The sequence below is a fragment of the Marmota flaviventris genome, chromosome 7 (genome assembly GCF_047511675.1).
Source record: "Marmota flaviventris isolate mMarFla1 chromosome 7, mMarFla1.hap1, whole genome shotgun sequence".
In the NCBI taxonomy this organism is placed as follows: Eukaryota; Metazoa; Chordata; class Mammalia; order Rodentia; family Sciuridae; genus Marmota; species Marmota flaviventris.
Window position 1 is genome coordinate 72,229,717 of NC_092504.1, and position 12,695 is coordinate 72,242,411.

Genomic DNA, 12,695 nt, shown 5'->3' on the forward strand with positions numbered 1-12,695 from the left:
GGCTCTGGGCCTGCTGTTTGACTCTTAAGGAAGCCAAGGCTCAAAACACTCATAATCCTGATGTAAAAACACCTGTGTTCTAATAACATCTTGCCCAGAATACCATATGTTTCTTGGATAAGACACTTAAAAATCAGTTTTAGAGACATGTAAGAAAAGCCTAATGAATAAATCACTCTGAAGAATCAGCTTATTATACTGCATCTTCCTGTTGAACAATGGGCTATCAAAGTTAATGCATCTAATTGGCCTGACATTTTTTCAAATGATGTCAAATCGATGATCTAAGAATAAAATATTGTCCTTGAACAATGGGACACAAAACTGCTTGAGAGAAATGCCAAATCACATGGACTAAAGAAGTCTGAAACAATGAACATCATCACTGAAATGGGGATGCAGGCCCTCAGGTACACCTGGAGAGCAACAATACTTAAATATGAAAATGTGGTGCTTATGCTGAGAAGTCAGTTTATTAAGCCAAAAACATGCCATATCTTAATACACAGAAATGCAATGATTGACAATGAAAATATCAATAAAATAATAACCAGCTAAATTGATTTCCCTACAAATGTTGGACAATAATAACCAGCTAAATTGATTTCCCTCCAAATGTTGGACAAATTAACTGAAGGAACAGTGTTTTGTGTGACATAGGGATTAAGATTAACTAATAAATAGGCCAGACATATAGCCCAATAGCAGAGCACTGGCCTAGCATGTGTGAAGTTCTGAGTTCAATACTCAGTATTGCAACAAACAAACAAACAAAACAAAATAAAATAAAAACCTGGAGGACTGAAAACACCTACCACAAAGTAGATCAAAAGGAGAAAAGAACACCATCATATCTTATTTAAGGCAATTAACCCCACCATGAATATTCTTGTTGTATCTGGTTACTTCCTGTGCATAAACCACACATACTTTGAGTTATCTATTGCTTTGCCAATATTAAAATCTCTCAATGAGGAGCATCAATCCTTACATTCTGCTTACAGTCTCCTTTCTCAGACAGTGGACAGAACAAACTATCTTCAGGAATATAAATGACACTGGGTTCCTTCAACACCTGATTTTATTGGCAAATCAATCCTCTTCTCCCTATTTTGAGCCTTCTCTCTTCTTCATTTCTATGATTTCTCTCTTTTCTTCTGCATAGTTCATCTTACCATATGACATAGTCTGTATTTTCTTTATTCATCTATCATTTCCCTTCCCTCATATGGAAAAAAAGTCTACACAAGCAGAGATTTTTATTTTTACTCATTTCATTCACTAGTATAGTAGAGTCTCCAAATGGAACACATGATATTTCAATTTATCTTTGGAATGAGTCAATAAATGACAATGGACAGCTCTCAGCAAATTCCATATGTGGTTGATATTATCTGTCTAAACATTTTTAACAAATAAAATTTTGACTAACATTATCCATTATAGTGTGTGTGTGTGTATATATATATATATATATATATATATATATATAATCAACATTTTTGAGTTATATAGTACAGAAGCCACTTAAAGAGCTTTACATGAGTAAAAACTCAATTGCTTTTTACCTGTTGTGTTTCTCAACTTTTATCACTGTGACAAAAATAAAAATTTAAAATACCAAGAAAGAACATGTTATGGTTGGACATTAGATGTCCCCCAAAAGCTCCTATGATAATACAGGAAAATTCACAGGTGAATGATTGAATTGTGTAATCTAATTTGTCTGTCCTAGTTTGAATGGACTGACTGGGCAGTAACTGCCGGCAGGTGGGCTGTGGCTGAAAGAGATGAGTCATTGGGAGTAAAGCAGGGGGTGCCCTGAAAGCATTGCTCTTCCTGCAGCCCTGCTCCCTCTCTCTGCTTCTTGACCCCATCATGAACTGGACAGCATTTTATGCTGAGCCCTTCCTCCATGATGTGCTGCCTCACCATGGGCCCAGAACAATGCAGTCACTTCTCTATGAATTGAAACTTCTGAAGCCATGATCCCCAAATAAATGTTTTTTTTTTTTTTTTCTCTAAGTTGTTTTTGTCAGGATACTGATCACAGCAACATGAAACCAAGTAAGAGAGAAATTTTATTTTGACTCACAGTTTTAGACATGTCAGTTCAGATTCTGTGGTTTAAGAGTAAGGTGAGGCAGAACTTCAAGGCATGTGGGTGTGGAGGCTGAAAGCTGCTCATCTCATGGCAGTCCGGAAACAGAGCAAGGAAGGTGTCAGGGACAACATAACCCTTCCAAGGCAGACAACTTGACCTACTTCCTCTCTCTAGATCCTGATTGGTACAGTTTACATCACCTCCTAATAATGTCATCAAATTATGAATCCATCAAAGGATTAGTCCATTGATGATGTCAAATGATACAGCCACTTCCAAAGAGCCCAACCTCTGAATATTGTTCCTTTGGAGACCAGCCTTCAACCATGAGTTTTGGGGGACCATTCATATCAAAGATAATACACTAGAATGATTGGCTGTTTCTAAATTCCAAATGGAGGGGGCGTGACTAATAAATGGAAGGATGGGTAGAAGAAAAAATAATCCTGCATAAGTCCATATTAGAAACAAATAGCTCTCACATGGGTATTTCACTGCATAACTGGAAGAATTTGTCACTTACCTCATTTATCCAGTGCTGGGGATTACCCGCAAAGCTTTGGAATGAACGCTTGGTGAGGCTAATAAGCTGATGACCAAAGGAGGTGACATAAGGAATCTCCTTCCTGACCCAGCACCTCTTATTCTTATCCCTTTTGAATTCATGCAGTTCAGTTTTTATGTCTTTGTAGAAAGTGGACTTGGCAAAATTATTAGCTAATTCTTTTATCTGTGAATCATCTGTCTTTGAAGGTATTTCAGTCTTGTTAGCTTTGGAATGGAAGAGGATAAGAGGTCACAGATTACTGCATAGAGTACTAACTCATTATAAACAAATTACTCCTGATTTCACAAGTTTTCTCTTGACCTTTTACTTGTACAAATCCTATATTTTGTAGCTTGAGTACAAAAATGAATTAGCATGTACATTCACAAATAAAAATGCCCACAGCACTCACTGACAATGTCTATTTGTTCATCACATCAATATGTAAATTCACAAGGTCATGTTTCAATGAATCATCTCTTTGCTAAACCTCAGGCAAAAATGTGAAAATGTGAAAGGTTCACATACCTTCATGTTCTTCTGACTCTCTCTTTATTACACCATGAAAGAAGTCCAGGAATATTTCTGCAGGATTAGTGTAGAATTCACAGGGAAAACCTACAAAATAAGACACCCCAGAAATCAAGCTGATAGTCTTGGAAGGTAAAGACTCACATGCAGAGGATGCTGGAGGTGAGGGGTTGGTAAGGCAGATTGAACAACTTTTTCCTCATCTTCTTGCTCTCTTCTGCCCTCTCTAATTTATCCTTTCCTCTTCTTTATTTAATCACATAATATTTCAACAACTGTCTCAGGCAAAAAAATAAATAAATAAAACAAAAAAATGTATCCCAAACTATTCTTGGACTCTTCAGAACATCTTACATTAGTGCTTACCTCTCATAAAAATTCAAAATCCAAGCAGCTATCAATATGCTATACTGTTTACTAGTACTTCTTCAAAAATCTAAATGTAGATCCTAGAAAGGATATTAAGTTTCTGGTGAACTGTGCACCTAGAGAATACTGAGTTCACCTAGAGAATACTGAGTTCACCTAGAGAATACTGGAACAGCAGTAGGTATGTTAGCAGATGTTGCTTTGCAACCTACTAAATTCAGAGTTCCAAATGATCATCTCTCAAGATGCCATAATTCCAAATAGACAACACATTCCCAGAGAAGCATTATTGAGAGAACATGACCAGCACAGCACACCTGACCTCTCACCTCAACATCTAAATTTGGCCTGAGCTCTGACTCTTTAGTTCATCTTCCCTGGATTCCCAACTCTCATGTGTTTGATGTGTTTTTAAGTGACAGATATTTAATAAAAACAAATTAAGAAGGAATGATTATTTACAACTTTATTTGGGGTCATGGATAAACATCTATAATCATATCCACAGACCCCTGAAGTGAAGCAGATAGGTAAACCATTAAAGAAATCAGAGTACTCAGTCTGAAATAGAAAGAACAAGACAGACCAGAAATTTTGGCCCATTATATCAGATTCAGGGCCAGCTATTCAAGACTTAAATATTCAATTTAATGCTTCTAAGAAACATTTCCACAAGCCCTGAAGAAGGCAGAGCAAGATTATGTGTCAGGGGAAACACTGTAATATCACAATCTGTTACATGTTTTAAAAGGCAATGGTTTGGAACTTTTCAAAAAAGTTCAACTGACAGAATACTGAGTGTGAGTTCAGCATGTTACTTACTGAACTTTCAGGAAAAGGTCAACATAACTGAAAAGGAGAAAAAAGTCCCATGAAACAAACAAACACACACACACACACACACACACACACACACACACACACACACACCATGCATATTCAAATAAGACAGGAAAAGGGGAGATACCTGAAAAACAAAAAATGCTGCAAAATGAAAAAGAATTCTGGCATTGAACTGACCAAATATGTTTTAGAGTGGAGACACCCCAGTTAAGTCTATGCAAGATCAAAGAGCATTCCTGTAGCACTCCTGGGGACTCCTCTCCTCTGCCAGGAGTCTATGAATAAAGGATCTAGGGCATACAATGTTTAACCACACCTGCAGACTCAAAGTACTCTAAAGTCCTTTGGGCAGGACCGTGATACATTAGTTCTCCTGAGGCCAGTATGGTGAGGCTGTCAAACAGCTGGAAGATGGAATAGCGAGGCAGATGGATGGAGAAGATGATCGTGCGTCCCTGCTCAGAAATCCTAAGTGAAAAAAAGAAAATAATAAATCATTAATTATCTGAACCTTGCTGGTATGGTGATGCACGACTATAATCCCAGTGGCTCAGGTGGCTGAGGCAGGAGGATCAAAGTTCAAAGCCAGCCACAGAAAAAGCAGGCAATATGCACTCAGTGAGACCCTGTCTCTAAATAAAATACAAAATAGGGCTGGGGTAGTGGCTCAGTGGTCAAGTGTCCCTGAGTTCAATCCCCAGTATCCCCCATCCAAAATATCTGAACCTTGAAATATTTTGTAAAATACTTATTTCTGCCAGTAGAGCGTTTTCTCTCAGTTCAACATGCTTTTCTCTTACAAATTTCTCATCTCAACTCATTACATACATGGAGTTGGGAATATTTAAATTCAATGCTTTTATTAAAAGACTAAAGAGAGGGGAGGGGAGGGGAGGGGATGGGGGATAGTAGAGGATAGGAAAGGCAGCAGAATACAACAGACACTAGTATGGCAATATGTAAATCAATGGATGTGTAACTGATGTGATTCTGCAATTTGTATATGGGGTAAAAATGGGAGTTCATAACCCACTTGAATCAAAGTGTGAAATATGATATATCAAGAACTATGTAATGTTTTGAACAACCAACAATAAAAAAATTTAAAAAAAAGAAATTAAGTTTTGTGGAAAATAAGAGCAAAACAAAAAGATGTTTTCTTTTTTACACTGAGTTTTTGCACTGTCTCATATTATTATCCTCAAAATACACCCCCCTTGTTACCAATGAAAGAGAACTAGTGATATTTGATACACAGGCAGAAATTCTTTTACATATATGAGAGTTAACTATCTATATTTGTGTAAAAAACATTTTTCATGAAACTTTAATCTAAATATTATAAAATGGAGAAAAATGTTTCTCTTAAGTGAACACAGAAAGCTCTCATACACATTTTATATAATAAAAATCACTGGTCAAATCCTGAACATTTAGGTTAAATCAGGAAAGAGAGAGTACAAATTCACTAATAGTCTCTTTGTGAACTTTTTCTATCTAAATTTTCTGTCATGAAAAAAGTACTTGAGAAAAGCCATTACATTATCTAAACTAGGTTTTCTAGAGAACAATAAAGAATTTTTAAAAATTTAATATACAATTTAGAAATTTGATATACAACTCAAAATTTAAAAAAATGTACTTAGGTTTCTTTGTTTTACTAAAGAGATTTTTTTTTTTGCATCAATAGAAATGTGTGTTTTTTTTTTAAGTTGCAAAAACAGTATACCAGAAAAAAATAAATGAAATACTAATGAATGTAAAAAGTCTTTCAAATAACTCTTAGGTTTTCAAATGCATTGATTAGGATATTTTAAGCTTAGGTTTTTATTTAATTATAGCATTTTAGTTGTATGCTTATGTTTGAGATATGCATACCTTCTTTATCTGTTAATGCCATTATACCTGTTAATTTTCAATCACCACTGTTCAAGGAAGTATTAGAATTGTTCTTAATTAAAAAAAAATATTTTCAAATCACAATGAATACACTGAAGACTATATTGCTTCTTTCAACTGAGGAAAAGTTTGCACTAAATAAAATGTTACAAAATCACAAGAAAAAATATTTAAAAAAACAAGTAATAAAAGGAGATAGAATTTAGAAAAAAATGTTTAACAATAATGAGATTAAAACAATCAGCAAATTATGAAACCCATATGACCCACATGTAATTATTGAGTTTTGACTTTGCCTATCTCCTCTCATTTGACAATTTTCTGCTTCTGGATATTTGCATTGCTCACATACAGCAGACTGTAAATCTAGTGTCACTACAGGGTTTAGAATGTTTACTGTTCTATCCTAATGCCTACTTTTTCTATTCAGATAAACTCTACTGTTTCATATTTTTTATTGGTTGTTCAAAACATTACAATGCTCTTGATATATTTTTAACCTCTTCCTTCTATTGTATCAAAACCAACAAAAATATTATTTGCATAATTTAGGTAAAATAATTATAACAAGTAGACTTACTATATCACATTTTGTTATTATTTGCCATATGTTTTAACCTCTTAGGAAAGGTTGATGACATATTCATGTTATGTTCAAAAACGTTTTGTGTGAGTTGGCTTTGTATTGGATGTTATACTAGGCATATCATTCCAATCAAATGCAAGAACTTAGAGATAACTTCAATAAAAATGACTGAATTTAAAAAGAACACTGTATGAGCAACCAGACACCAGTAGAGATAAGATGAAATGTTCAAGATTGTATGATTAGTTCATGTTGAGTTTGCAAATGGAATCTGCTTTTTTATTCAATTAGTATTCATAATGTACCTAATGCTTTATTTTCCAGTGCCTTAGACCACAATTTCTTTTTCTAATAATTTACAATAATTGTTCCAAATGTTTCACAACCTGTATTGTAATTTTAGTGAGTTCAGAGCAAAGAACATGAACAAAGTGGGGAGGAGGGAGAATAAGAATTGAAATGTTACCCTATTCCTCATCCCTTTCATTTTTCTGCTGGTTACTTTCTACCCTTTATTGAAAAGGAAAAAAATCCCATTTCAACATCATTTTCCTTTAGTACCTCTCTGTGCCAATCTGATTGTACTAACTCTGCTAATATTCCTCAATAAAGTAATAGACTTAAAAAAAAAAAGACTAAAGAATCTTAAAGTTTATTGCTTTAGCAGTCTAGAGTTGACTAGAAATTGGTGAAAATGCAGTTTTCTAGAGAGTTTTCCAAGACAGTGAATTCAGGGAAATTGGTATACAATCTCTGGTGGTTGGAATAGAGAATCCATATTATTAACAAGTATCTTAGATTATTTTGAGTATACTCACTTTTGAAACTAGTTATCAACGAAGTATTAGAAGGATGGTCATATACAAATTTTCATTCATCATTTAAGTATCCTGGCTCTTTAGTACTTGGTTTTCATCCTACCTTAGTAATACATTAATACTGTTAAGCACTTTGAATGTTATTTAGCACTTAGCTATATGTTTTAGTGATAAATTGAATTTCCACAATGTTTTCACAAGGATATTATAATATTAGTATTTTCTTCTTTTGACATATAAAGTTTAAAGGTCAAGTAACTAACCAATGGCTCACAGTTACTAAATGGCAAGGCTGGAATCTGAGTCTGGTTTGATTTTACGGTAGAAACATTTCTCACCTACTTGTTATAGGAATTATTACTTATGGGTATAAGAAACAAAGGCAAAAAAAAAAAAAAAAAAACCTTTTCCAAACTGTTTTGTAAATATTTTATGAGGAGAATCACTTCAATTTAAGAATTTGATAAGCACCTAGTATATCTAATATATCCAAAGATGATCAAGCACCTAGTATATCTAATATATCCAAAGATGATCTTCCTCAAAGAGAAAAAGGAGATAAGGTCTATAATTTCAATATGATTGGATTCGGAGAAGTTAATGGATCCTTATAAACAAAAAAGGGAAAGTGATAACCCATTCTGGAGGTGATAAAAGTAGAATATCCAAATTCCCAACAATAGTGAGCTAAGAAAAGAGATACAAGGTGAACAAAGTGTGAAGTGAACAGGTCTAAAATTCAAAACTATAAGAAGCCTTTCTGTGTAACACAACAAGCAGTGTCTATGTGTGTGCTTGTGTTGCTGTTGTTTTGGGTGAAGAAGATAACTAATAGAGAGGACCAAACAGGACCATATTGAACCCTTCGAAAAGAAACTGGAAATTATTCAACTGACAATAAGAAGCTGAGAAAGGATTGGAAGATGGACATGGGATACCTGAGAGTTCTAACACTCAAAGTGGGGCCTGAGGACTAACTGAATCAGTGTCAGTAATTCTTTAAAACTACTGTAGAGAACTTTGATTCCTTCCAGGAACCTAGAGAAACAGGATCTGCATTTCAATAAGTCCCAGGTGATGAGTATGCTCAGCAGTGCTTGGGAAGGACTGACCAAAGCTCTGGGCATGAGGAAAAAGGACTGTGTGCTAAGCAGAGCAACCCACAAAGAAAATATCTGTGAATAAAAATATCCTACATATATTCTCTAATGGGGCCTGAACTCCAGACCCGTGTCTTGGCATCTTCACTTATATGTGTAAATGACATCTTAAACTTCAGAAGTTTAAACCCACACATATCTTCAGTTCTTGTTGTTTCCTCTCTTGTAGCATAGACACTTGCTCAAAGTGTCATGGGCATCAGAGGAAGCAAGGTTGTTACAGAAGGGAGGCCATGAAAGTAGTGTGATTGGAAGCTTAAAACAATGGGGCAGAGGAGTTTCTAGAGGTGGTGGACAAAGGGAGAGACCATAGCTACCAGGAGATTGGCTTCCTTAAACAAATAAATTACTGCATAAGGAAGTAAGTACATATTTTGAGATAATGGGAGTTGAATATCTCCATGTCTGAAGTCACTTACAAATGTGAAAATAGCAAAGACTAAAAGTAAGACAGAGGTGTCAGATTGGCATCAGAAATGTTGTTATGAGTTCCTGGTCTTTTCAATGTATTCAATAACAGAAATAGCAATAAATATAGATATATCTATGCTCATGCATGTATTTTTAGGAAACATCTATGTATACATATATGTGCACCACAATTAGATGATAAAGGCTGTGTAGGTTGCATGCCCAGGTGTGTTTCACTGAGAACTCAGCATCCTTTCATGCCTGAGTCGGCTCATACAACACGCACTGGGATAAACCCTGCAGTGTGCCATTAACTTTTCAGATTGAAAAAAGAGGAAAAATATATTTCTGTAGAGGATCCCAAAAAGGCAGGAAACAGAGACACTAGGGAGAACTGGGGAAATCTGAGTAGCCCTGATTGGATATTGGCAAAGCAATATCTGTGGAGTGAACTGTGGAGTGCAGATGATGGCATGTCCTCCCTGATTGGAGGTTGTAGTAGCACATGATGGCAGAAAAGCCTATGTGGGAAACAGCAGAGAAGAAAGGAGGGGCTGCATATGGAATGAAAAGTAACAGAGGGGAATCCAGGTGAGAAGAGTAGGATTTCATCTGTATTGTTCTTAGATACTTTCTGTCAGTTTGAAATATGTTTATATTTTTAAAGATGTTGTATAAATCTCAACTATTGACAAATTTCCTATAAACATCCCTTCCCACCTTCCTTATTTCCTTTCTTTCTTTCTTTTTTTGTGGGGGGAGGGGGCAGGGATTGAGTACAGGTGCACTCAACCACTGAGCCACATCCCCAGCCCTATTTTGTATTTTATTTAGAGACAAGATGTCACTGAGTGCTTGGAGTCTTGCTTTTGCTGATGCTGGATTTTAATGTGTGATCCTCCTGCCTCAGCCTCCAGAGCTGCTGGGATTATAGGTGTGCAGCACCCCACCTGGCCATTTTTCTTTCTTGATAAAGGAAATCCCATTTATTTAATTTCATTCTTCCACTTCTTCAATCCCCAAATCTCAGCAGTCATTGTCTTAATCCTCCCATCCCAGGTGCAAATCCTGACCTGATCCTATTGGTTCCCCTGAAAACAGAAACCACCTTCTGCTCACCATGACCATTCTGGTTGAAGCTCAGCAGCTCATTCACTGGGTCTTCTCTCATCCTTGCCTAACTGCACAGTCTTCCCCACAGCCATTGCTGTGCTCTAAAACTCTCAAAATATCACTATGTCCCCTAGTGACAGGAGAAGCCATACTTCTTTGATAGTCTATGAGATCCATGAAATCTGCCATCAGCCCAACTTCACCTCACATCCTAAACACATTTCATTGGCTGAACTGTGTCTTCCCCAAACTCAGATGTTGAAGTCCTATTCCCCAGTGCCTCAGAATGTAACCACATTGGACATAGCACCATCAAGGAAGTCTTTAAGTTTAAATGAGATCATCAGGGGGTCCTCATCTGACTATGTCCAGATAGGAGGAGATTAGGACACAGACACACAAGGGAGAAGGTGCCATTTACAAACTAATTAAGAAATGACCAGAAGACACAGTAGTTTCAACTTTCTGTCTTCAGAGATATAAGAAAAATTTTTGTTGTTGAGCCCCCAATCTGTAGCATTGTTGTGACAGTTCATCAGGCAACCTCCACTCCCCTTAGTCTCTGGGTCTGTCCCTCTGGCCTTGCTGATATTCCACACACATAAGACATGCTCTATCTCAGGGCCACTGGCTGCTTCTTCCAACCAGAACCCTCTTCTGATTTATAGCACATCTCACTCTCTCCCAACTCAGGCGTAACATGCTTGTGGTCTTCTCTGACCTTCCTGTTTAAAACAGCTCCCTGCCCTCACCATGACCTTACTTCCCTATGTGTTTTTTCATCATTCTTGATACACTTCTTGTTTATTGACTGTAACTTGCTAAAAAAGAAGGAACACTATTTTTTTAGCTTCTGAATCTCCTGCACCAGGAATACCGGTAACTGGAAGTGATCAGATAGTAAACAGATGAAATGTAATGTTGCCATAGCATTTACCTTTTTAGGAGTCTGATGACATCATTAGCTGTTCTCCCATCTAAGCCAGTTGTGGGCCTATCCAGGAACAAGATGAGAGGATCAAGGATCAGCTCCATTCCTATACTAGTCCTTTTTCTTTCTCCTTTAGATTTTACCTAAAACACAAATTATTATCATTTTCACGAATTTTCATCATCACTATATTTTGGTGAATTAACCACCAGCAGTTCTACTAGAGACACTTTACCTAATTTTCCTCATTATTCTGAACAGCAAGTAAATGACACCTAGGCGAAGGGGGATGTTTCACTCTAACCACATGTGGAAGCTGAGCCCCAGTGCAAAGTTCTCGAGTGATTGCACCTGATATGAAGCTCATTCTTTTAATAGTCCAGTGAATTCCTCACCAAATAGTCAGTTTTAAGAGAGTAAGTTAAACACTAAAAAAGAAAGAAAAGAAAAGCCTATAAAATGGGGAAATGACTACTAAGATAGGAGAAGAGCTGTTCTCAGTGGAGCATGCCTGCAATCACAGTACTTTGAGAGGCTGAGGCAGGAATTCATGAATACAATGCCAGCCTGAGCAATTTAGTGAGGATCTAAGCAACTTAGTGAGGCCCTAAGCAACTTAGTGAGACCCTGTCTCTAAATAGAATATCAAAAAAGGACTGGAGATATAGCTCAATGTTTAAGTACCCTTGGGTTCAATCACTGGTACCAAAAATAAACAAACAAACAAACAAATAAAATAGGAGGAAATATAAATGACACTACCTATAATGATCTTTTAGAGTGTTGTGACAACTTCCTACAGACATACCATCTCCACAAAGGATCCCAATTGGAGTGAAAAAAAAAAAAAAAAAGAGAATCACGTTGGAGCAAGAAACATATACTACCCACATTCCATATTCACATATTTTCAATTTCATAATTTTTTCACAATAATTATTTCTACAAGTCAACATACCTCAGAATTGCTCATTCATCTTTTCAGAAAATCCCAGAAGAGGGTATATTTCACAGGGCAACTTTCCCAATCTTTTCACCAATATATGTGTGGAAAGGGAATAAAGAAGCTCTGGGGGAGGTAGGAAGTAAAAAATACATCTAGAATTTGGAGTCTCTAAACATATCATTATTGAATGCCCCTTATGGCCCTTGATTGGTTTCCATTAACAATTGTACTATAAAAGACATTTGGGTACCTAATTCAAAGTATTATATAAATGTCTAAATATACCACAATGAAATCTATTATTCTTTATAATTATTATAAACCAATAAATAAGGCCTTTGGGAACAATTATGGAAATGTGAATGAATATAAATATAGTCATAATAACAGTTGATAATACAGAGACCTTGTCCATTTTTTCACTGATACTGATATTG

At 36.0% G+C, this 12,695-nt stretch overlaps 1 protein-coding gene across 1 annotated transcript in view; it reads right to left on the minus strand.

Moving 5' to 3' along the window:
- Positions 1–12,695, minus strand: part of LOC139706420 (broad substrate specificity ATP-binding cassette transporter ABCG2-like) — a 55,479-nt gene that overhangs the window by 19,033 nt on the left and 23,751 nt on the right. Inside the window, exons 7-10 of the mRNA XM_071614434.1 lie at positions 11,319–11,455; positions 4,711–4,862; positions 3,180–3,269; positions 2,628–2,875 (exon numbers count right to left, since the gene is read on the minus strand). Of these exons, the coding sequence (XP_071470535.1) occupies positions 2,628–2,875; positions 3,180–3,269; positions 4,711–4,862; positions 11,319–11,455 (627 nt within the window). The remainder of the gene's footprint in view (positions 1–2,627; positions 2,876–3,179; positions 3,270–4,710; positions 4,863–11,318; positions 11,456–12,695) is intronic.